Genomic DNA, 25,587 nt, shown 5'->3' with positions numbered 1-25,587 from the left:
TTGTCCACAGCCCAAAGGTCTGCTCATGAACTTCCAATGGTCGAAAGACAGGATATTGATAGCTGCCTTGTTTATGGAGGACAGCAGATGATCCTGACAGGACAGAACTTCACGGCAGAGTCCAAGGTGGTGTTCACAGAGAAAACTTCAGGTAAGACAGTTTTCTCCAGCTTTTCCTAATGCCATTAAACAAARGAGTATCCTGTTTTATCTCATGATCTCATCCTATGAATGAGTAGGACTGAGGTGCTCCCAAGTAACTCTACTCAAGTGAGTAGCCCCTCTCAAGTTCAAAGCAAAAATGAATCTCTGGAGGTAATCGTGTAAGAAGCATTAGTCATGGGAGCAAACATCTGCATTGTTGGCCTTTAATTTTTCAGGCAGTGTGGAAGAGTAAATCAAAGCCATGTCACAGGGAAAGCTTGTAAGAATGCTGGCACTGAGAGCCAGCAGAAGCAGGAAACGCTGTCAAAGAAATAGGAAGACTGTTGCAAGTTTCCCTGTGCTACTTTTAATGTCCTGCTTAGAAAAGACTATTGTGGAAATCTTAATTGAAATGACTATTTTTCATTGCAAATGAACTCCAAACAAAGGTTGGTACTTACACCCTTAAAACTCTGTGGGGGAGAAAATGTGCATAGTGCGTAATTTTGKGTCAAAATGAAATTATCGTCATACTGATTTGAAAGATTACATCATTTCATCATCCACATTGCTTCAGATATTTTTATGTTGATAGCTTCCACATTGCTGCTTAGAAAGAATAGTTTTAACCTTAAACAAGAACAAAACAAACATTTCCCCATAGTTTGAAGGGAAACAGTGCCCCCATTGGCAAATGAAATTCAGGGATATGAAAGGTACTGAGGTTAAATGGAAAATAATCCAAGATGTTACAGCAAATACATAAAAATCTRTTTATTGATTGGAAGCCTGCTTCTTTAAGGCTTCTTTCTCTTCCATTTTGATTATCTCTTGGCAGCTGCTGGGCTCTTGGAAGGATTTGTCTCYGCCTTTATCGCATATCCCTGGAACATATCATCAAAATTTGCATGTTACATTTGTATGCCCGAGTCTCACCTCAGTGCTCACTGCCTCTGCATTGCTTTCATGTGTGCAGATTTGCATCYCCCACTGCAGCATTGCCCTCCGGGTGGGCGGTGCCCTGTTTTCATAGTGTAATCATAACAGAGTGGATCCCAAGGGAATTCTCGAGGGAACAATCCACAAAGGAAAGATCAGACTGTAACAAAAAAAATCAAACTTAATTCAGAGACTCCCCTGTCACAGCACAATACTATTTTTTTCAGTAGAGCTGCTTGYTTAAGAAATGTTTTGACAGAGTTTTCAGATAATCTTTTTACATCTTGAACAACCACAGAGGGGGAACGAGTGGCAGATTGTAGATTATCTGTTTTCTCTTTTCATCTTATCYGCTTATTTGCACAACTTAGACCCAGCTCAGGATGGTCCCAGGCCTGGACTCAAGTTGCAGGAATATTAATAATAGAATAATGAACGATCACTGGGCTTTGTTGAGTTGCCTAGCACCCCCTTTAATGCCTTTGCTGAACATTTTATTGGGCTTTCRTGATGGTGAGCCATAATAAACATCACCTGATTTCTAGCTAAAGAATACCTGCCCCCAGAAAATATGTTCAGCATGCTCGAATGGTTAAAGTGGGGAGCAGAAATGCAGGTCTTCTGTTTACAGGAGAAAATGCAAACAAATGCATTCTGCTCTAATTAGTTACCTGTTTTCTCAGCACCGATACTCATTTCTTTTGTAATACCATATGTATGCAGGCATTTCATCTCACYTTGCTAAGCAGTATGTGTATTTTATTGGATTTTCTACGCCCTTTTCAAAGGGATATTTGTTTCTTTATAAATGGGCTGGCCTTGTTTAACTTCCCCTTCATTAGGCTTGATTTTTTTTTGTATTCTAAACACGATGCTGCAGAAGGGTAATGGAGATGTGCAGGGATCAAGAAAGCGCTTTGCAAACATGAAGGGCCGGTTTCCAGCAGCCTGCCCTCCCAGTGGCAGCGAGGCACAGGGCTGTGCAGCACCAAGAGCAGCAGCCCCTTCACCTGCAACTGTGCAGGGCTACAAGGGACTAGCAGAGTGAGGAGGCTGGGGCTGGAGGCCCCCGTCGAGCTGCTCGCCTAAAGCAGGAGCTTGGGTTGAGCTTGTGGTTTGCAGCGTTTTCGGCTCTCCTCGGCGCTGGGCTAGCGAGCTCGCTGCACCGCCGCGCTCGGCCTCGCAGAGCAGTGCTCGCTCCTGCACGCGCTGCTTTTGAGGTGAAAAATGCCTTTTTGAGCAGCGCCCTGGCGCGAGGGAGCTGCAGGAGCCGCGCGGAGCATGCGGCTCACGGCGGGGCTCACCCGGCCCCGGCTCACTGCAGTACATTGGGAAGTAAATCTCTGTGTTTGGGTCATCAGAGGTTAATGAGTGTCCAACCTGCCTGAAAATTWCCCGATTTTCTCATTTGCGCCTGTGACCTTCAGTTTCCCATTATTATTATTATTTATTTATTTTATAAATAGTAGAAAATGCAAACAGTTGTTTCTGTGGCCGTGCCAGTCACTGTTGTATTAGGCTGCATGGTCAAGATTAGCAATGTAAAGTAGAACTTTTTCATATAGGTGACCAAAATCCAACATACCTCTAAGAGCAGTAACAAATATCTTTTATATCTCTGCTCCGCTGTTCTCCAAATAGCGTGCTTTTCCCTAGAAACACCTGGAAAATGAACAAATACTCCTCAAATGAGGCTACTCATGGCATTGTGAAAATAACTGGCTCCAGTTGCCCCAGTTAATGCCCAAGCCAAAGCTCCATCTCCGACCATCACGTTGAGCTCACGGTAGGAAACAGCAGCAGGACGTGCAGTGAAGGGGCTGGAGCAAAGCGCACAGGGTGAGAGTGATGGAGAAAGTGCCCGAGATGCTGATGCATGAGTGTCAATCACTTTCTTACTAAGCTTTACCAAGGTGCAAGCGTTCTAGCTTCGGGTTCCTTTGAACGACAGCTCTTGCTATTGAAAGATCGTAATCTTCAGCGGTTGGGAGCTTGTGAATTTGGTCGAGTCAGCCCGGTGCTCAGAAGCAGAGTTTGGCTCAAAGAGTTTTAAGATCCGAATGTTGCTTTAGCTCGAAGAAACAGATGAGCTGAGCTCATCTGAATAAAAATAGCTAAGGGGAAGCAACTGCTTCTGATTGCACAGCTAGATTATTTCTTTTTTTAAGTGTGTGTATTCTTTAAATTTTGATGTGGAAGAGAGGTCTCAAAAAAGGCATCTTATGGCTAGTAAAGATTTTGAATGTCCTGAAGGTCAAGGGTGCTGTGTTTTCTTGTGACCCAGAGGTCAGATTACAGTTTTAAAAAAAAAAAAAAAAAAAAAAAAAAGGAATTCCCCCTTTTATTTGTTTTAATTGCCATGTAAAAATTTGCAAGTCAGATGCTGTTGCTTGCATTGTGTTTACTCCCATTTGTGTACTGGTTACTGCTGCTCTGCTGCGAGCGATAGGGAAGTTTCGTGTTTCCCTGGGAGAAAAGTGCAAATGGACCGTGCTTTCCTCTGCCAAACTCTTATGGTGGCCACATGGACATCATGAATCATCGCTAGGACAATGTGGGTGGTGGAGGAACAACCCAAACAGAGCGTGCACATCTTTGGAGGGGATCCACCGCAAATCTCTGGGGCGGCGAGGCGGTGTGAGCAGAGGAGGTGGCGCTCGGCAACCTTTGCACTGCTGCAGCTGTCAGGGTCTCTGCAGCCTGGACTCTGCAAGTCCATTTAAAACAAATCAGTCTTTCCAGCCTCGGGGTTCTAGTGCCTTTTCCTCTGTCCGGCTTCACCCCAGTGACTCTCGTGTTGGTGGGCTTTTACCTGGAGCAGGTGGAGGTTGGCGCCACGGAAGGGTCACCAGAACTCACTGCAAGTGGGCTCATCATTCCCCCCAAAATTAAATCATTCCAGTTCTTGGAAATTTTAGGACTCCTTTTAGTCTTTTAGGACTCCTTCCAGTCCTAAAAGCAAGCGAGCAGGCAGGCGCTGCAGAGTTTTTGCTCTCAAACTTGCACTTTTCATTATTTCTGCTCTATCCTGTGCTAGCAGATGAGCACAGCAGCACTTTCTGGTTTTGGAGTTTCCATGCTCTATAAAGTTCTTTTGTTTATAAAGTGCATAAAAAAAAAAATAGACTTAATGATGCTCTCAGTCTTCGTGCACTGCTCTCTGCAAAACTTTAAAAGAAACTGCAGCCCACTAGAAAGCTTTTATATTTGCAAGTTAGTTGGAGAGAGCGAAGATGTGCTTGAAAATATATTTAATTGTTGTTAAAATGCTCARTAGATAAAAAGATGAAAAACTGAAGAATTTATAGCTTCTCAGCTTCTTTCTGGCCTGCAGCAGTAGCTCAGTGCTTCTGGGTGCTTGGGCACAATATTGGCTTATGAAAAGCAGCCAGGGAGCCTGGTGAAATGGGGCTAAGCTGTTCATGTGYTACGGGCTGTGGGAGCCCTGTGTTGGGTTGAGGAGCAAAGACCTGGCTCTGCAGTGCCAGGGAGCAAYGGGGCAGTCTTGACAAGGCAGGAGTTACTCGGAGCCTAGTTTTACCTGACAGGGTATCCCTGTAATCTGAAATYGCTTGTTGTGTTTGGAGCATGTGAAGTTCTGCTTGGTTTATATKCAATAAATGTGCTGTCTTGCAGTTTTCTGGGTAGTTGAGATGAGCACACAATCACTAGCACTTTCTCTGCTCATTTGGTGGCTGGAGTCCAGCATTTAAAGCTGGATATTTCGAAGTGGATGCACATCTTCTCTGCTCTAAACCTGCAAAGCGATGAGATGATGCTGGGAATAAATGTTAACTGTCCCTTTTGAGAGGCCCAGATGATTAGTAGCTTAGCTAAAGGTGACCATCTTGCAGGTTACTCTGCTCTCCTTATGCCTTGCGTTGTCCTTGAATAGAGCAGCTGCAAAGTGGAGCCCAAATTTGGTTGTTCTTGTGCCAAAAAGATGTCAAACTTGAGCGTCGAGGCACAGAACTGGGCAGGAGCAGGGGGGCTCGGTCTGCTCAGGTTTCTGTTTGCTCTTTCAAGCAAAAGGGGAAGACATCTCAGTAAATCCCATCCTTTGGGCACTCTGAAGGGCAGCAAGTGCTAATCAACAAGAGCTGTGCAGGGAAAATGGGAAACCTCCTGCCTTTGTTCCCTCCTGCCACTGCTGGGTGCTCAGCAGCCCTTTTAGCCCTCAGGTTTGCCCCTTGGCTGGAATGCATGGCCTGCCCCAGGTGTTCTTGTCATCCCACAGGGCAGCTGGCAGGCGTTGAACGGGGGATCCCAGGAAAACACTGCAAAACAGGAAAAAATCTAAGGCTCACATGCTCAAAAATGCAGAAGAGTGTAGCTGCAGAAACTGAGTTGCCATAGCTCAGCGAGACAGGGTGGAATCCAGTGTTTTGGAAGGTTTCCCCGTATGACACAAGATTTTGGAATTTTACAGCTGGTAAATCCTTATTAACATAGGCAGCCACTACTGGCCTGGATTCCCTGGCTCTCTGTTTACTATGGGGGCGCCTGATGGAAATGTGCCTGGTCCCGATTATTCAGCTTTGAATCTTAATTGTTTAAAGAGAATATTATAAAATAATAAGAATTCTTGGACTAAGCAAGAGGCAGAGAGGGAGAGGAGCTTCCATCACCTGTTGACAGAAAATTGATCATGTAAAAAGCTGGCATGGGGAGTGGAATTCCCTATTCTCCCACTTAGTCATCGCATCCTGGTGTGACTCATTTTATTACATGGAGGTTCCCAGTGGTTTTATTTTGAGTGGAGCTTTTGTTTAATAATTTATACACACACTCACACAATCTTTTTTTTTTTTTTTTTCAAAAAAAAAAAGGAACAAATCTATTTCGATGAATTGGCATAAGGAATTATTTGGAAGAGCTCTGGAATGACAGACTGCCCCTGCTGCTTCACTACTCAACTACTGTATCTATGTTTTATTTTAGTGCAAGCTGAATTCCTCAACAATAGATGGGGGGAAATCTCCTCTAGACTTGTTCTCACTGTGCAAAATGTCAGATTTGGGGCTGGGCTGGATGGCGGATGACTAATCTCTTGGCCTTTTACCTCCCAGACCTTGACTTGTATCTTTGGCCTGGGTGACTCAAACTCATGTTCCAGTGAAATGAAGGCACTGGCCTCAGCTCACCATAAACAGAGCTTAATTAACTGCAGTGGGCAGTCTTGGTTCAGAAAGAAAAAGCAATCTGTGGAAATGAAGCTCAGTGAAAATCTCGATAGCACTTCTTTTGTGAGTAGGAATTCATTCATGCTGTGTTTGCTCTGAAGTTTGAAAGCCATCCTGAAGGAAAAGCTTGTAAGGAGACAAGTGCCTGGAGACAGGTTCTGACACCTTGCTTTGGCATGAACTTCCCCAGCCACATTCAGGTTTCGTCCCACCAAAGAGCAGCAGAGACTTTGTGCAAGTTGTCCCCTGCCTGCCCAGTCTCCATGTCTCTAAAGCACCATTTGATCTGCTAGGAAGCATTTGTTTCGATTTGCTTTGTTCTTGAGGTGGTTTAAGAAGTCACCTTGACCATTTTCCAGGGATGCCTGTAATCTGCTGCAGAAGGCTGACAGAGATAATCTGTGTGTGTTTTTGGAAGACCTTCCAGGAAACACAGCAACTAGGAACAATTCATAGCCAACCCAAAGGGAACTCTGCAGAGATGTTCAGTGAGAGCAGCTGCCCCCAGCTCCATGCTGGGTTTCTGTGATGAACTAGTCTGGTCTTCTGCCYGAGAAGAAGGTAACAGGTTGTTCATTAAGTAATCTGTGTAATGCTTGACTGAAAAGCAATGTACATTTTCAAGCATAAAATCGCAGGCGAGCACAGAATYACATACAGACTCAGCACAATAGTACACTTAGTCTTCAGTTGGAGAGACTTGCAAAGAAAATTTCCTGAACCTCTCAGTCCATCAGTCATGCTTGTTCAAATAAAGCAGTAAGTTTGTTTTGCTGCTAGTTACTGACCCCAAAGTCATGAATAAAACATCATGAATAATGTGCAAAGGCTGTAGCAGGTTTGAGAAAACCTTTAATTGGCTAATTAAAAAAAGCCCTATAAGGGACTGCAGAGAATCACCCAAAATGTTCTTAATGCAGCCTGACATTTTGATTTTCCCCAAAGTTTGAAGCAAGACTTTTGGTATGATCCTGGTTTGGGTTAGAGAGGGTAGAATTACCTTCTCCCAACAACTCATTCATTCCTCCAAAGAGTGCTGACACAATCAGATCTCTCATCAGGGCTTAATACTAAGTCTCATAGCCCTGAAGCAGCACAAAAACCTCGATTTCCTGAACGTTTCACTGACCTGTGGTGTTAAAGACTTGCCAACCAAGACAAACCAGTAAATGAGCAGSGAGCCACAACAGTAAAAATACTGCAGGAGGCAGCTGTGGCGGGTAAGACTTTGGGGTTACAAATGCAGAAATATTTATCATCTTTAGTGGAACCACTGCTCTTTCCATGGCTTTGGCAGCRTGCTCCCAGGTGAGCCACGCGTGCTGTGGGATCCCGTTGAGGAGATGCTGGCCCTCGAGCGCAGCTCTTTGGAGGGACTGGTAGCACTCACAACTTGCAGCACTCACGGTCTCTGCATCTTCAGGGCCTGACCACTCTCATAATTCTTCAGCAAAATTGATGCTGATTTGCAGTTTCATCTGTTGAAGCAGGTTTAATTTATGCAGTAATCAGCTTTTTGTAACCTTTCTATTAAATTAGCAGCTGGGGCTTTGCTGTCTTGGTTTGTAAGCAGGGAGGCGAGGGATAGTTTGTCCCGTTTTGGCAAGGGGCAGCTGCGGGGTTTAGGCATCCTAAGTCYTGCCATCGTCTCAGTGTTGCTATTTCTAGCACATCCATCTTGAGAATGAAAATCGCATCTTTGGTGATGACTTTCTTCAATTATTCCCTTCAATGAATTCTTAAAAAATCTTCTTTATGCGTGTTTTAAGGACAGTAACTTTGCTAAGCTGATAGTTTTGTGGAAGTTTTCTTTGTACCAAGCTTCCCCATGTTATGCTATGGATGGACCCTGGACTTCTTAATATTCTTCCTGCTTTTGGTTATCTCTCTGTGCATAATTAAGAGATTTCTCACTATTTCCAGCAAAAATAATAAGTTGGAGTGGTCTTTATGAACGCAGTTGTATTTCTCATTTTATTCCTGACCTCCTCCATCCTGCTGCCAAAAGCTCCCTCTAATGTGTGTATCCAGGGGGGTTAAAGCAAAAGCAAATATTGATCGTCTTGAATTAAAGTTTGTACATTCACAACTATAAAAGTGAAGCAGCGAGACAGATGGAGCCACATCGTGATATTTAAACACAAAGGTCAGTGATTGAGCTGCAGAATGGTTATATTCAACAGTGCCTTGGTGCTTAAAGACCAGGAATTGCCACTGCTGACAGATCTGTTAGAAACCTGTTCAGCTGCCACGAGCGGGGCTACGATATCCAAACAGAGGCATCAATCATCATTAGAAYGATACCCCACATACACGTATTTCTTGTTTGGTCGGGATTATTCTCATTCTTGCTCCTAATCCCCACAGACTTTGGACTCCACCTAAGCATCATTTGATTTTTATGGTTGGCTTCATTAGCTTTTAGTGCTTTTTCAGTGGCTCAGTTACTAAATCAAATCAACTGTAATTGCAGTTGCATGTGCCTCACAGGCCTCCCGGACACGGCAGATGACTTTGAGGGYCATTTCTCCTTTATTTTATGCATTTTGCACAGGCCAGTCCTTTTGATTTCTACCCTCTATGTGCCGTTAATGCTGTTATATCAGCACAGACTGCTTGAATTTAAGCAGTGCGGGAACAGAGATGAAACCATTCTGCCTGGGGGCAAAACAGCAGCAAATACCCCCGTGTGGCTGTCCTTGCTGTCGGGACATCGTCCTCCCGCGCTGCGTCCACAGCCCCGATGCACATCTCTATCCAGGCCATTATTTCCTGACGTGTTTGCTGTTTCCTCCTCTTTCCTTCGGAGGGTATAAGAATTCTTCTGGCTTGGGTTTTTTTTGGGGGGGAAGGTCTGTTAATAGGGTGGTGGCTCTTCCCAAGGTTTCCCCAGGAAGGGAACATCCCCGTCGAGCGTGACCGTGTCGGCCTGCGCCCGCTCGGCATCGCGCTGTGCGGCTGGGGCTGCAGCCAGGCCCTGTCCCCGAGGGGCAGTGACTCATGGGGCTGACTCACAGGGCCTTCCTCACCGCCACCTCCTCCTCATCGGGGCGAGCGGCATCCGAACCGTCCGAGTGCCTCTGCCCGCTCCTTGTCCGCTGGGAGCAGGGGACAGCTCTCGCCCAAAAATGCCTTTAAAAACACACATTGCTCTTTGTGCCAGAAGCAGAAGTGCTTTAATAACAGAGGACAAAAGCAGCTCTTGCAGAATTTCCAAGAATCAGGAAAAATAAAAGTGCTGCAAGAAGAAGTGTTTTTCTATGAGACTTGCACCTCTGCGGTGCCAAACGTGGGCACTCAGGCTGGGGAACCCACCAGTAGAAACGCAGCCCAGCAGATTCCTCCCCCTCGCTAAAACAAACAGCAGCCTTGTGGCTGCAGCCCTGCGTGTCACGCCAGCTATTTTGGATACGTGTCCCCCATTCATTTTAAAGTCAAATTTTCTAAAAGGTACAGAGCATTTTTTTCATCAGTGTTTTTCTTCAGAAAATTACTTGGTTAAAAGACTTAGCACAATATTATAAAAATCATAGGGGTAGAGACTAAAWTCTAGTTCATTTTTTTCCCCTTTTTTTTTTTCTTTTTTAAGGAAAGCATTGCTAAAGGATATTCTATGAAGGGTGGATGGCAGTGGATTTAAGAAATATTTTGTAGCCAGAAAAAGCACCCAATCTGTGTGCAAATGCTCTGCCACTACTAATGTACTGCTGTAGTGCTGCATTACTTTGATGATATTCCATAGGAAGAGATCAGATTTTATTTTACTCTATAAATACAACTTTATGTAGCTCAGAATGGAGAGACAAGCTTGTGGATATAATTAAGAGCAGAAAGGCTTCCAGTGGGTCCAAGACAAAAGTCATTGCACATGTGGTGAGCTACTGCTGGAGTGAATGTTTAGCCTGTTATAGTGCCTGGAGCTGGACTGAAAGCCTGGGGTACRTGGAAACCTGGAGCGGTGGCAGTGAAAGGTGCAGGTCCTCTGTCAGAGATGCAGAGTTTGCTCCTTGATCACGGGAGATGCCCCTCTACGTGGCACTTGCCTAGCTTTCATTTTATGTGTATAAGAAATGACTATAAATACTAAGAATATATGCATAACAGAAATCAAGCGGTGCATACGGCCAGTGTCCCAGTCGAGGYAGCCAGCAAGCTACCTTACCAGGTCACCTCGCTGATGGTGACCCCCAACCAGTCAAGCTGGCTGCAATCAGATTTAGCAAAAAGCACATGTTGCACCTCTGCTGAATATTTCATTCCTCAGTTCAGCAGATTTCTGCATGTACATTTAATTCTAATACGTATGTAAGCTTTTCTTCTGTCCAGAGRTGCGTTCAAGGATGTATTAAAATTAAATGGTATTACTTTGATTAGGACTGGGAAAGTGCYTAATTTTAAGTCAGTTTTGAGAGTTTTGCTAACTTGATGCCCTTTTTTGTTTGTTTGTTTGGGTGTTTTTTTTTTTTGTCATTCTGTGTTTCTTAAAAAATGCAGTGAAGTTAATCCTGTGATATTCTTTCAGATGGGCAGCAGATCTGGGAGATGGAGGCCACCGTGGATAAAGATAAGAGCCAGCCTGTAAGTATGCAGGTCGCTGGATGTCCTCTCCTGGAGCRCCTCAGACCGCAGCTTGTTTCAAGGGGTAGTTTGCAAAGAGTGTCTCCAACTTGCCGTGATGAGCAAATGTCAAATGCTTCAGCAATAAATGTATTGCAAAAAGAAACTATTCATTTAGCAACAACCCTCCGCAAGTTGAACAACTGCTAGATTTTGTGCTCTCGCAGAGGGCTCTATTGTATCAGCCTGGTTTTGAAAGCCCACTGCAGGATGCTGGCCGGTCTGACTTCCTCTCACTTGGGTGGAAGTTTTGGGTGCTCTGGGCTTTGCAGGACAGGATTTGTGCTATATTATTTAAAATTAACATTGGTCTTTCAAGGGAATGAGCCTCTGCTTGCATTGCTGTGGGCCACCCTGCTCTTGCGGAAGAGAACGGGACGCTCTTAACTTCCTTGGAAGGAGGATCCGGCTGTGTATAAGTAATAAGCCTGTAGAGTAATCAAGTTTATTGTAACAAAAACAGAGGAATTTGTGCAATGCACAGATGTTTATCAGGCACAGTATGATTAATAGCGCCAATGCACCCTTTATGACCATTCTGTGTATTTTATTTGTAGCTGAGATTCCTCAAGTTTAGGACAACATCAGTACCGTAGTGGATGCTCAGAAATACCARAAATTTCTAGTCTGCTCTATCCACCCTTTTTTTGCTTTTTCCTCATATGCCTTTCTTTTTAGGGATGGGTGAGGGAAGGGTAAGGTAAGGGAAGATTTCCCTTACCCTGAATGTGTAACAGAGACGATGTGCCTAAGAAGTTACTGATAAGGTTTTTTTTTTTTTTACCCTTTGTCGTTTCAGAGCATGCTTTTTGTAGAAGTACCAGAATATCGTAACAAGCACATCCGCACACCTGTGAAGGTGAATTTCTATGTCATCAATGGGAAGAGAAAAAGAAGCCAACCCCAGCATTTTACCTATCATCCAGGTAATTGCCAAGGACAGTGCAAGTTGTTATTTTATCTCATGAGCCAGATTTTGTTTTCTGCCATTATGTTTTATTTGCTGTTATCTGGGGATCTAAATTTTACTAATTTAATTCAGACATGCAGTTAAGCACTCAACAAATGTTTCATTTAAAAGATTCGTATGATTTAGGAGCAAGGATTTCCCATAAACCTTGGCAGGGGATTGATCTTGCCCCACTCAGCTGGTGGGAGTTTGCCAACAGCTTCAGTGGGAGCAGATCAGTCTGCAACATGATGTGACCCTGTGAAAAACGACGAGCGCTGCCTTCCCCAGCTGACATGTCCCACAGTAAGATAACATCGGATCTGGGAAAATAACAAGGGCTTGGTGTGGAGGAAGAAGAGCAATATATATTTTCAGAATGAGCCTGGTTGAGAAAAACATGAATGCTTTTGTGATGTCCTCCCCCATGGGATTTGATGAGCAATCTCACAATAAACGCAACAGGATTGCTAATGAGATTCCCAGAATATCTCCGCTTTGGCTGGGAGAAAAATACTGTGAGAAAATCAGAGTATTGTGCTTGCATAGAACAGAAAACACAAAATAACAATATGAGATTTTTTGCAAGCTTCAGAATTAATTTCCAACTTAATTCCACCGGTTTCCAAGGAAAGACATACTAGTTCTTATTTCAGAGTCTTATAGSCTAAAATTCTCTGCTCCTCTCCCTGAATTTATGATTCATGTAGGGCATTGCTTTTTCATCACACATGGATTGTATAGCTGCTACATTGCTAAATGGTGGAATACTATTGAGAAATATAAGATTATTTCAATATGAACTTTCAAATAGCCCACTTCAGAGAAGGAAACCTTACACTTCCATAATGAAACCGCGTTGTATGACCATCATATGGTTTCACAGAATCACAGAATCTTTAAGGTTGGAAGGGACCTTTAAAGATCATCTAGTCCAACCCCCCTGCATGATATAGTATCTCTGCACTGAGTTTTGGGAAAGGTTTTACATTTTTAGAAAAAGCACATGGAAAAAGATAGTATTTGTCTGCAGAGAACCATTGTTTATCCACACTAAGATTCACACACATTTTACTGAAGTAGAAATCGTGATCTTGTAAAAAMCGATGTCAGAAAGGTCTTTAGCTGTCAGTTCTGAGGAAGATGCGTGCGGCAAGGGGGCTAAAAAATTCTCCCTAAATGTTCAGCTCAACTTCAGTTAATTTCAGCTCAGATTCAGTGTTTGACTAAAAAATTAAGGGTTATACATTTCATAGGAATGTATAGCACAGGCTTCTTTGCTTATGTTCCGCTTTGAATGGCCTTTAAGTGAATGAGTTAAAATACTGAATTTTAAAATTTTCAGGCATGTGTGGTTAAATTGTTGAGTAGACGCTTTGATGTCCATCTTAATACAGAATGTTTTCATGAGAGTCTCCTATGATTGTAATGACACGTTTTATTAAACCCAATAGCAAGGAGGTAAGAACTCACACATACAAACCTTGTAAATGACTTGTATCTCTTACTACTTCAAGGAAAAGCCTCTCTTGTTTCTCACAGCTTGTTACGAATAACATCCTTTGCATGCTTTATTCTAGTACCATCAATCAAAACAGAGCCCATTGATGACTATGATCCAGCCTTAATCTGCAATACAGTACACAGTGGTCTGGGAACAGTAACACAGCCTTACTATTCACAGCACACAATGGTCACCGAGTCCCCTTCCTGTCTTGTGGCCACCATGGCCCCCTGCCAGCAGTTGCGCTCAGGCATTTCTTCTCCCGATTCTCGATACCATCAGCAGAATCCAGCCGCCGTAATATACCAAAGAAGCAAGAGCCTGAGCCCGAGCCAACTGGGCTACCAGCAGTCCAGCTTGATGGCCACGCCGGTGGCTATTTCAGATGCCCATAGGTCAGTGCTGGTGCATGCTGGTTCCCCAGGCCAAACTTCAGCAGTGCTCCACCACTCTCCAGGCAACCAGCAGTCTTCCCCAGTGATCCACTATTCTCCAACCAACCAGCAGCTGAGGTGTGGAAGTCACCAAGAATTTCAGCACATCATGTGCTGTGAAAATTTTACATCCAGCGTTGCAAGATCCAGCCAGCCCCAAGTCAGTCAAGCACAAAGGTTAAGTCCAAGTTCGTACCCGACCGTGATTCAGCAGCAGACAGCCTCAGGCCAGCGAGCAGCAAAAAATGGACCACCAGTTAGCGACCAGAAAGAAGTGTTACCAGCTGGAGTCACTATCAAGCAGGAACAGAATCTGGACCAAGCATACCTGGATGACGGTAAGAGCCACTCTTTTCTTGTATGGATTGGTTTGTTGGAGGGAGGGCAGGAGTTTACGACTTATAAATCCTACCTGTTCCTCTGCACAAAGACAGTGTGGCCTCTTTTTGATGGAGGTGAATTTGTTGCTTATGAAATTCTGTGTTTTTGGCTTTCATCAGTTGCCTTTTTGGTAGGTGGCAATGCACTTTGGCAATGGGGCAAAAGAAAGAGTGTTCTGCAGAGAGCTGGTGTCTTGCTTCATGACATGGAGGGAGCTGTCAGGTTTTCAGCTGCTGCCATTTTGTTGCGGTTTGCCAAACGTTGCCTTGGAAAATGGAGAAACTGAAACAAAACGCACTTTTTAATTTTTTTTATATTATTCATATCAGGGCAAAGTCCACTTTGTAAAACGCTTTTGTACATTTTGTACCAAAAAAAAGCCCATTGAAGAGTCTATCAAGGGCTGTAATGAATGGAGTAGTGCTGCAGGCAAAACTTTTGCAGATGTTCCAGATGAACAGTAGGACATTGATAAGTAAAACAGTGCTGTTTCTTTGTTGTGGGCCCAGCAGATTTAGCCTTTAGGAATGAATATAAGTTAGAGTGCAGCTTTCTTTGAACATATCCTGCTTATTYTTAGGTAGGCAGCTCTTGGGAAGCTGGTTGATTGGCTCTTTTATAAAAATAGTATCCTTGCAAGAGAAATTTTTTTAGCTTCAGGTGGTGAGTGCTCTGTGGCTGTATCATGTGCTGCCTTTGCTGCTGCTTTTGCAAGGAGAGTAGGATCTGGAGTATTTACCCCCTTCGCCTGTGTCTGAAATGTGGTTGATTTGGCTTTGGTGCAATCACAGGGAAATCTGGATAACTTTTTACTACGTACTGTCTGAAGAGGGAATGTCACTAGTGTTGAATTGGGATTTAATGGTGATTTTGATTTAGGAGATTTTGCTGAATCTGAAATAAAATAAAAGGCATTCTTCATTCAAGGACTGGAACACCATAACCAGTCAAGATGATAATTCTGATAGCAAGGCTGAACACTGGGTTTTAAGATGCTTTTACTATGAGAAGCTGAGAGATTCTTCCACATTTCTAGAAGTACTTAGTGCAGACCTTGTAACAGAAATAAAAAAGAAGAAGGAAATTTGAAGTTAAAGCTGACAAGCTTTAGAYATGAGCCAGAGTCCAATTAAATGAACTCCAAAATTGGACTGCAAAGTGGATTTCATTGAGTTTTGAATCAGATCGGTGACATCTAACGATAGCACAGCTTGCAAGGGATACGTTCTGCTCTGTGCAGTTGGGATAGAGTTAGTAGCACGTTAGAAATGAAATCCCTGGCTTTTGCTTGGCTGACCAGATCATCCCGAATTCTTTTGAAAATACAGATTAATTTATCAGTCACAACACCCTGCTCAGGCAAGGTGAGCCTGGTTCCTTGCTGTCGCTTTGCTGGCTGCAGGGAGTTTATGTGATTAAGAAGTCTCACTGGGGAGCACTCTGATTTACTTGAGGGCCTTTGTGAAACATTTGATTCTAAAATGTTCAGGACATGAATTGAAAAGCCACTTTGTTTGCTGTTGGGGAAAAGTGACTCAGAACATAACAAAAGCCATATTTTTGCTAACTAGAAAGTTTATTTTTGTGCTTTATAGTATTAAAAGAAAGCAAACCAAAAGGATTATGGAGGTTTTGCTCACAAATCCCTTTTATCCAGAAAGCTCTTCTAAGATAACATGAGCTTTTAGGTCTTGCTGGGATTTTTCCTGTGTGGTTGCTCAGGTGATTTCTTCCCTGTTGAGTGCAGCACAAGCTCGTCCTGATGATGATGATGATGATGCACTGGCTCTCAGACAGCAGCAGTTCTGGTGTCTCTCGCTTCCCTTCTCTCTGCTCGTCCTCCCCCATCTTCCTTCTCCCTCGTCATTGTTCTTCTTCCCCTGTATTTCTGCTGACGATTCAGCCTTGTTCCCTTTCTAAACTTGTGACCTCCTCTCGCCAGCTCCTGTCCTCTGCCCCYGTGGTTTGAGCACAGCCTTGATGTTCTGGCCATTGTGTCTATTCTGGGCTCTGCCGGGAGGTTCTTGTGTGACTTGGTACGGGCGCYGCTCCGTCGCTTCCTCATTTCTAGAGCGGGTGCCTCACTGGGAGGGTCTGCTGGGCCCCTGGCTTGGAGCTCTCTTGAAAGTGAGCAAAGCTCCTCTGATAGATAACACGGCTCCTCTTTCTCTTTGATTCATTCAGTCAACTGCTGCTGCTGCTGGCAGGACCCTTCACTAGCTRTTTTCTTCTCTTCCATAGAAGATTTTGGTCTTGTTTCTGAGGTCAGGGTTTGGTCTTTGCTCAGATATTCACTGTTCCATGAGACACATGAAGCAGGAGACACAGCATTCCTGATCTCTTCTTGCCTCCTGCCCTGTAAAGATCTAGTTTGTTCCACCCGCACTGAAGGACTGCAGTCACACCATGATCACGGCTCACAGATTTTTGACCTCTGTAGATTGCATAGCACCAGCAGCATAGCCAAAAGAGCACTAGACTTGAAAGCAGCTGATGGCCCAAGTGTTCCTCTATCTTCTTGTGTGAGTCTTGCCTTTTGCTACAAACCTCTGGGTACTGTAACTACTCAACGGGTAGCTACTTCCATAAACTGCCGTAAACTCTCTATAAACAACTTCTAAAGATATCTTTAGCATGTGTGTAGCTGTGACTGCACTGCAGAGGTAGGTGTCTGCCATTTGTTTTGTTGATGGAGATATTGGTCCCTGCTCTTCCCGTTTTCTGTTCTACGTTAGGGCAAGAAGGGCCCATCCAAGCAGACCACAGCTCCCTCCCAGCGTTTCAACTTCTTTCTCTAATGTCAAATGGACACAATTGACAAATCTCTTAAACATGATCATGTGATTATTAGGAAGAGGACTGTGGTGATTGTGTGGTATAGGCTGGATTTGAAAATAGAACTGTAAGAAAGACAGACTCAGGTTAGACATTGCCTTGCATATGTGTGTACATCTCCACAGATTTTGGGTTGGATTTGGGTGTCTCTGCCTTTCTGGAAGAGAGGTCACCTATTTTGACTTACTGAAGGTAGGAGTGTATGGAAGGTACAGGCAGCGTGTCAGTCTTTTCTCTGACAAAAAAAAACATAATTTTTTGATACCAAATAGTGTAGAGAAACCTCCCTAGGAGAAGGGCCTATTCATGAGAAATTGGCAGGCAAACCCTTGCAGCACCATCCCAAACCCATTGAAGCTGACAGGAATACACAGTTGACTTTTATAGAACCAGGATCCACAGAGAGGATGACCGAGGGCTTAGGGCACTTGGCCGTCCCATGGGTTCTCTGGAACATGGATCATGCTACAAAGCCACAAGCTTCCTGCATAGCCTTGGGGAGCTCCGCTGCTCTGTGCCACAGCTCCCCATCTGCAGCACAGAGATATTAGGATCGTGTGACAACAGCAATAGGAGGACAAATACGTTACAGACCGAGGCCCTCAGAATCAACAAGGCCTAGAGTGCCTTACAGAGATGAAGTGTGAAGTGTGGTGTTAGGTCTTGTCCTAAGCAAATAGACATATATCTGTTGTTTGAATGCTACTTATTTGCCTGACCATGTTTTAGTTCTTCAAGTCCAGCTGTCATGTTATGTGCTTCTTATTTTACAAAAAGTAAAGTTTGTCATTATTTAAATGCTAATTATCCAGTTGCATCTGACACTGAAACAGTGAGTCTGAGACAGCATCTCCAAGGTTATTTTTGGTGCTGAGTAATCTGTAGTGGGGAGGAGGAAAACAAAGCAGATGCGTGTGAAGTGGTTAATCAGACTGCCAAGCAGCAGAGATGTTTTATAGTGAACTCATGTCTTTTACAGAAAAAAATATCAGATGCAGCAGATATTTGTTAAAAAGGGAATTGCAGTGTGTTCAATGTGGTGCTTGTAGATGACCCTACACTTTTGATCATCTTCACTATGAGCAATGTATTAATTGGAGTGCTTTGGCTCCCTGCCACTATATCTATGACCTTAACCATTGTTCTCATCAGAGACCACCTGCAGCATATATAGTCCTTATTTCTCTATTTCTCTTTTTGCTCTTTCTTTCAGCCAGAAAGGTTTGAAACCCCTCCTTTTGTACCCTCAGTGGTGTGAAACCAAATGTCAATCTCTTCTTTTCCCTTCTGTCTTGACTCTTCCTTTCCTTCTTTCCTGCTCATCTGTCCCTAGCCAGGGCTGTAACTGTGACACAAGCTGGAACAGGCAGTATCTCCAGGAGGTCCCAGGTCTCCTGAAAATCCAGTGAAACTCCCGTGTCACCAGCTGCCGCTTGTCCATCCCTGGAGTTTTGGTCTGAGTAGCCCCTCATGCCCAGAGAGCACAGAAGAGGGCAACTCTAGCAACGACCTACTTGGATTTTGAGWTCTCTACACGATGTGTCAATGCTGTACAAACTAGAAAGGCAAATAGTGATGGAAGGTGGTAGAGAGGGGAATGGTTTTCTCTGTTTCCATGTCTTTGAGATAGGAGGGAATTTGAATGCTGCAAATGGGCTGTGGTTCAGCGAGAGCAACAATTTGCATCAAAAAAGGCCAAGTTCTGGTTTTAATTAGAACTACTTTTCATAGAAGGTGTGGTCATTTCTGTGCAGGCAGTTCTGTTTGACTAGGAGTGGAGCGTGTGCGTTCTCCAGACCGCTTTGCTCAGCCGCTCAGGCCTGTCTGTGCGTTCAGCAGCCTCGCTCCTGATGCTCTGACTCACTTTCTGCCGGATTTCCTATCCCCTCCCGAGACCTCACGCCTCCCTCAGTGCACTCCATGCTTTATTTTTGGATCACTGCTGTTGTGTTCGTGGTGCATTAGGAGCTCCGTGTCCCGGGCGAATGCCAGGGTCCCGCTTTGCGTTTGTGTTGTGGGGCACAAAGGTGGTCCCTGCACTCAAAGGCTATTGCCAGGAGGTGGAAAGATGGTTATTTCAGGAGGCAGGCCCAGGTTATGCCTCAGCTTTCCCTTTCAGCAATATATTTAATTCCTCTGTAGCCCACTTTACCATAATAAATATGTATCTTGTTCATCTAGTAGTATTAAGACATATAGTTGATTCATTTTACTAAAACCTGCAGGGATATTCAGAGAAAAAATAAGTCACGTATTTGGGTAGGAACTTAGTATTTGTATGGTTCTGGCAGACTGGCATTTGATGTTCTTCACCTCTAGAATCAATTCACTGCTTGAAAATGCAAGTAAACCCAGGCCTTTTTCCGTGCTGCTCTTGCCCCAGCAGCCTTTCCGTGTGGCTGTCCTGCTGTCCAAAACATGCAAAACAAAGCCCAAAAAAAAGAAAAAAGAAAGAGAGAAAAGCCATACATCCCAAGTCAGCAGTGGAGGAAGGAAGAAAATGAATCAAGTGATTAAAACCATAGTTCCACTGGCACCTCTTTGTTCTCGGGCTCAGGAATCTTTAATTGGTGCCACGGGCGAGTCGTGTACAAAGCGCTTCCTGTTCAAAGGAACATGCAGATCCCATTAGGGAGCGCGGGCAGCGCCGCGAAGGGCCGGCAGCGCCGCACGGCTACGCGGGCCCGCACCGAGGCGGGAAAAACCCAGGAAAATCCTGGGCTGGAGGTTCCAGCAGGAAGCCCCGCCACCCCTTGCGGCTGGAGYGGTGGGCTGTTATCAGCCCAAAGCCCTCGCTTTGCACAAGGCACCAAGCGATTTTCAGTGATGGTTTTGAAATATTGGCAAAGAGCGACTTGAAAAGAAGAACTTGTTCATGCAGTTGGGAACTGAAAGCTTCTAAACCACAATAAAGTCCTTTCCCAGACTTGCTGTCCATTTACCCCGCGCTCATGGCATTCCTTAGATGGTCTGAATCACAGGCAAGCAGACAGCTCTTATAAAGGCGACCAGAGACACCCATCTGTTGGAAGGCATCTGCCAAACTAGACCATGCATTTACTTTTATTCCTTCAATCCACCTTCAGTTTAAAAGGATAACCTATTTTCAGGCCAGTGATGCTCTCCAGCCAGTGCAGGGGAACAGTAACAGATTAGAGTAATTGCAGTGTGAAAAGAAGCAGGGAAGTGTTTTCCCCAAATCTTACAGATGGGTGAAGTTGTAGAGATGGGGTCTTTGGAGAGGAAGTAAGAAATGCCCCTGGGAACCAGCCTATAACCAAGCAGTGCCAAGCAGGCGAGGGGGCAACTGCTTCTAGAGCTAAATTGAGCAGCTCCCGCTGCACAGGGCTCCCTGCAAACCTCCTGCGGGGCTTCTTTTACCCTTGGTCGGCTCACCACATAACTATGCTGGTGAAGGTGGTTGATTTTTTTTTTTTTCTTTTGCTAACACAGCTATTATGGTAAAAGCCCTTGTATAGACACGGCTCTGCTGGTATAAAATCGCTGGGATCAGCACAGCTCGCGCCAAGGCAGGGAACCACCAGCAGCTGCTTCAGTGGGAGTCTTTTGTGCCCCGGCGGGTGTCTGYGTGGGGAGCTTCCCCCCCATATTAGAAAATATTAGAAATATGTTAGTTGTCAGTGTTTTGGTATTTAAAAATCTAGCAGACAGAAATGATGCAACTTTGGGGCGAGGGGGAGGGTAATTTCATGATTTTAAAACCTGTCTCATGATCATTAGCGGTCTGACTCATGAACCCTGAGTGCCTGGGTTTGGCGCTGCTGCTCTTCACAATGTCATTTGTTATGAATTTTGTTAATGTTAAGAATGTGCAAAGGTGGGAAAAGGGCAGGTTCCCCCTTTGCCCCCCAGTAGAATACCTGGGAGGATGGAACTCCTCTCGCAAAGCCCAATGCAAAGGCAGCTTGAGCCATTTTCAAACTGCAGCTCTGAAATCTTGCAAGCAGCTGCAGAGCCCTGCTGCTCTGAGAAGTTTGGACAACATCTGCACATTTCTGTAACTATTGTGAAATAAAATGCCTGGCAAGAGTATCTGTCTTGAAGATACACAGGCTTTTCATGGTGCAAACTGAAAGCGGGTTATAAGGGCTGCTAATGTAGAAAAATGACTGTTTTCTCGGTGTTACTCACACACACACACAGCTTTTCCAGTTAAAGTCAATTACTGCTAGCAATCATGGATAGCTGATGGGGGCCTTTTTGTCCATGTGAATTTTTTTCTCTTAGAGAAGTGAAACCCTATAGATGATTGATTTGAAGCCCAATTTTCTTGCATTTGATTTTTATACTTTGTTTCTTATAAAAAAAAAAAAAGTATTATTATTTGTATATCCCTCGCCATTTTGAAAAAAGAGGAGGGTGAATCATCTGAACTTCACATCCAAGTTAGTTTTCTTAGGAGAACTCTAAATAGTGAGAGCCACGTTTCTGCCCTGCAGAAGCTGGTAGGGCCTTACACTCCCAGATCATTTTATAGCACAGCTTAGTCACTATTTCCAAGAGACTTCTATGTGCTAATTTGGATGCGGTGTGTTTTTAGAGGATTTTTAAAAGCAGACTGGACAACTGTGTTAGAAGAAACACCACCAGGAACAATCCTGCCTTGGCTAGGAGAGGTACTAAATGACCTAATAGGTCATTCCTCCTCCTGTGATTTGAAAAACATGCAGCACATCTGTAGTCGTGTCAGTAGGAGAGTCAGAGATAGGAGAAGAGCAAAGGACTGAACACCATAAAGCTCCCTTCCCAGCATTTTAGCTTTTAAATTGAATTTTAAACCAGCTGCTGACTTGCACACAATTTTTTTTTTCTTGCTCATTTTGTGTTACAACTCTTTTTAGGATTACCAAGACAGAGAGGAAGGTAAAGGCCAACCTGGACTGTATAAGCAATGCAGTTGTGTCTGAATCAACACTCCCAGTCCCCATGCTTTGGTTTTGCTAGCGTAGAAATCTGGGCATGCATCCAGCTGTGAATTTCACAGATGAATCTTCTCTCTCAAACAGGTCTGCACAAAAGTCCCAAATCCAAAAACTTCATCTACTACAAAAGTTGCACACGTCTACTACAAAAGTTGCTATCTATTCAGCACTTGAAATCTGTGCTCTCTGTGTACTTGCATGACTAATGGTGTGATAACAGTGACTTTGAAGGCTTGATCTTGAGTTGGATTTAACCAGGGGACAATRTAAGATTATAAAAGAGTTAAATTTTCAGCTGTGGTAAACTGGAGTAAAACCGTGGAGGATCAAAGGGCTTCAGAAATGATGTCCATGTGACTAAGCAGGACAATGCTACTTGCCTAAGTGAGAAGCTAGTCTAATACTCTCCATCTTCCTGCAGGTTCTCTGAATCCACATAGTTCCTATTTTAATCAGGCCATGTTCTTTTGTGGGTTTTTAATTTGGAAACTGTTTGTACTCCAAAACACAGACTAAACTCTGTTCTCAGCTGAACAAACTCTATTTCCTGAGGGTGAAATCCTTGTTTAACTGGATTTAGTGAGAGAAGTGGAGTTGACTTCTGCCCATGAACACCTACATGAGTGGTATGTTTGCACCTTGGGGGGAAATTTTCCATGTAGATAATAGTCAGGTGTCAAAGTAGAGGTCCATGTGTACTAGTGCTCCTGCTTTTTCTCYGGCCAGAGGCCTTTGTGCACACTTAGACACAGGGATGGCAGGAGGGGATGTGCAGCCTGATGGTTGTGTGCCAGATCTGTCTGTGCAGCAGGGTGCACACCTGGAAAACCTGGGCAGGAGGAAACGGACCTAGATTCCTGCAGAAATATGGGAATGGTATCATGACAAATGCCAGCGATGTGGCATCTTTTCTCAGTGCTTATCTCTTGACTTGGTCTGCCTTTGTGCAAAGGACTCTCAGCCTTTGCTTTTAACATGCAAGGAATAATTTGAGAAAGCAGCAAGGAATAATTGAGAAGAAAGCAGCAGCGAGTGTGAGTTTGTAATCATTCCCTCTGATCATCCCTGCCAGGGGAATCTAGTCAAAGATTCCCAAATTGTGGTGTGGTATGGTTTGGTTTGGTTTCTTAATGATAAATGACTTCATCATCCATGAATGAATCGAGTCAAATGTAGGACAAATAGTGAGACACATGAATGACTCTTATGACATTTGCAATGTCTCAATCGGTGCTGGTTTATTTAGGTGGTTTCTAAGTTTCTTTGGAAAGAGTGAGAATGACTAAATGAAGGGGGAGCCACTTCAGAAGTATGGGAGCCAGTGGTGAAAGTACTGCGACAGTTAAACCTCCCTGGGTTAAATATCTGGTCATTATGAGCAACGCAGCATCAGTTATTTTGTAAGAATTCCCTTCCAGGAGATGCTGTAGCCACAAAGCCAAAGGCAGATGGGTCACGTACCCAGTGTGGTCATAGAGCACCCAGTGCTGGAGATGCGGCTTTACCAGCCAGCTCGGACAGACGAGCTGCTTTGTTAACGCATCTATAAAAGTCCTAATTCTGAAGGACATGGGACCTCTGAGCCGCTGTGGCTGTCTGCTTTCCTGAAGGAGGTGCTGACATGGGCATCTACCTCTCTTGTGCTTTATTCATAGGTGAACATAGGTGGCCACAGCCCAGCATAAAGCTAGGAAGTTCTTTGGACATCAGATAATGATAATTTCATGCCAACTGAAGTTTACAAAAGCCTCTAGTCTCTAGACATGAGCACGGACTTTGTAGGTGCAAGGCAAGTTCTGTGAGCAACTTGTCTTGATTTAAACCAGAGCTGTGCCAAATCAGAGGGTAACTTTTAAGATCAGAGGATAACTTTTAAGAAATGTGTTCTTGAGTTACACTGTTTCATGGGTCTTTTTTCTTTAAAATTACTTTTCCATTTTTTTCCATCTTCCATTTTTAAAATCAGCTTCTGTGGAGCTTTCGCAGAATATTCAAGGTTGGAAGGGACCTCTAGAGATCATTTAGTCCTTTGCGTGATACTTRCTGCATTTCCTAGCCTTTCCCAACCTCTGAACTGCAACAATCATTTTAGACCAATAAAATTATTTAGAGTGACAAATTTTTAAACCAACGTTAAGATATGCCCAAAGCATAGGTGCTTCTAATAGTGATTTCTGTCTCATGTAGCTTTTCAGACTCCTGCAGCTTTCCCGGCGTGCAGAGAAGCATCTCCGCTTTGGAAAGCRCGTGGATGCGCGCACAGCCCTGCAGGCGGGGGGGAAGAAACGTGAGCTCGCGCTCTTCGGGGGGATACCCCGGCAGCGCAAATAACCTAGCCCTTAATTGCAGYGGGAGTGAAGTATTTGGTGGCGTTGCAGCAGACGGCAGCGAGGGTATCAAGCCGGTCGCTTCCTGCCGTGCCTGCGAGCAGAGGTGCGTGCCGAGGCGGCTGGGTGCTGCAGGAAGCCAGCGCGGCCGCGCGCTGCCCCGAGGCCACAGGGACGGGCGGACGGCCAAGGCCAGCCTCCCGCTCCTGGCCGTGGAGGTAACTCAGGCCATGCCCCGTCCGTGCTCCAGAACCCCGGAGCCCCGTCCCTCCTCCGGCTGCGAGGCAGATGCGCCGCTTATCAGGGGAGTCCCTGTCTGTGGCACCCGGACAAAAATGCTTTGGCAGGCGGGTGCGCGGGGAAATTCATTTTCTTGTCTGCAGCAAGCCCAGCGCCCCATCACGCCTGGCTAGATCGAATTTGTTATGATAGCAAAACAAGTTCTATGGAAACCATTGTGAGGCCGGAGCGCGGCTGCCCAGGAGAGTTGGGGAAAGCCGCTTTTGTTTGTTGTGCTTGGCGCCGCTCCGCTCGGCATGAAGATGCTTTAATTTTGCGGGGAGACCCAGGAGAGCATTCCTATTTTTCCATACCAGAAAGCCTTCCAAGCTGGCATAAGCGTCCCCTCTTTCCAGCTGCTCCTTTCCAAACACACTCTGCCTCCTAAAGATAGTCTTTACAGTGGCTGGGGCCGGTGGAAAACATGAAGCCTTGCGCGGATTAGCAGAGGAATTCATTTGGGCTGACGAATTGGGTTTCCCTCTATAAACAGCACTAGTGTTTTCATCTTCTGGCCGGCGGAGCCGAGCGCGGGTCGCGGCGCTGCCGGCCGTGGCCTACGGAGGGGCGGGAAGCGGCCCYGGCCTTCGCCGCTCTCCCCCTGCCCAAACAGGCTCTTTTTTTTCCCAGGGACGGCACGGCTCCCAGCACCTGAAAAACAGGAACTGTGCTGCTTCCCAAGCACTTCTGGTGCTGGCTCGCGGGAGAGGTGCCGAGTGCCGTAACCCCGAGCGGCCCCCGGCAGCGTGAGTCACGGCAGGCCGGCCGCCGTGCGCCCAGCATCCCCGCCTCCCTGCCCCGTCACCGCTCCCTCGTCTCCTTCCCGGTGGGGAAACCTCCACCGAGAGCTTCCCTTGCGACCGAAACGCATCTTGCGCAGCTTGTACTGGGCTTTTGGGGCTTGCTTGGTGAATGTTGGCACCCGGGGGTATTGGGCACCCAGTGCTGTGTCTGTCACTGCTCAGGAGGTGAAAGGTGTGCAGGGGCTGCCGAGGTGCGCGGGCTGCCTTGGGTGTTTACCTGCTTTGGTTGGTGTTTACCTGGCCAGTCAG

General features: G+C 45.1%; 1 protein-coding gene across 2 annotated transcripts in view; it reads left to right on the top strand.

The window, feature by feature from the left end:
* The window catches only part of NFATC2 (nuclear factor of activated T cells 2), an 82,549-nt gene that overhangs the window by 41,701 nt on the left and 15,261 nt on the right, over window positions 1-25,587 (top strand). For both annotated transcript variants that reach the window (XM_026042072.1, XM_026042073.1), the window contains exons 6-9: window positions 11-151; window positions 10,789-10,844; window positions 11,683-11,809; window positions 13,413-14,108. In XM_026042072.1, the coding sequence (XP_025897857.1) occupies window positions 11-151; window positions 10,789-10,844; window positions 11,683-11,809; window positions 13,413-14,108 (1,020 nt within the window). The remainder of the gene's footprint in view (window positions 1-10; window positions 152-10,788; window positions 10,845-11,682; window positions 11,810-13,412; window positions 14,109-25,587) is intronic.

This window comes from Nothoprocta perdicaria, unplaced genomic scaffold, assembly GCF_003342845.1.
Source record: "Nothoprocta perdicaria isolate Ctin4 unplaced genomic scaffold, notPer1 scaffold_3, whole genome shotgun sequence".
NCBI classification, from domain to species: Eukaryota; Metazoa; Chordata; class Aves; order Tinamiformes; family Tinamidae; genus Nothoprocta; species Nothoprocta perdicaria.
The sequence above is the reverse complement of the archived record's forward strand: the minus strand, read 5'-3'. Positions and strand labels throughout refer to the sequence as shown.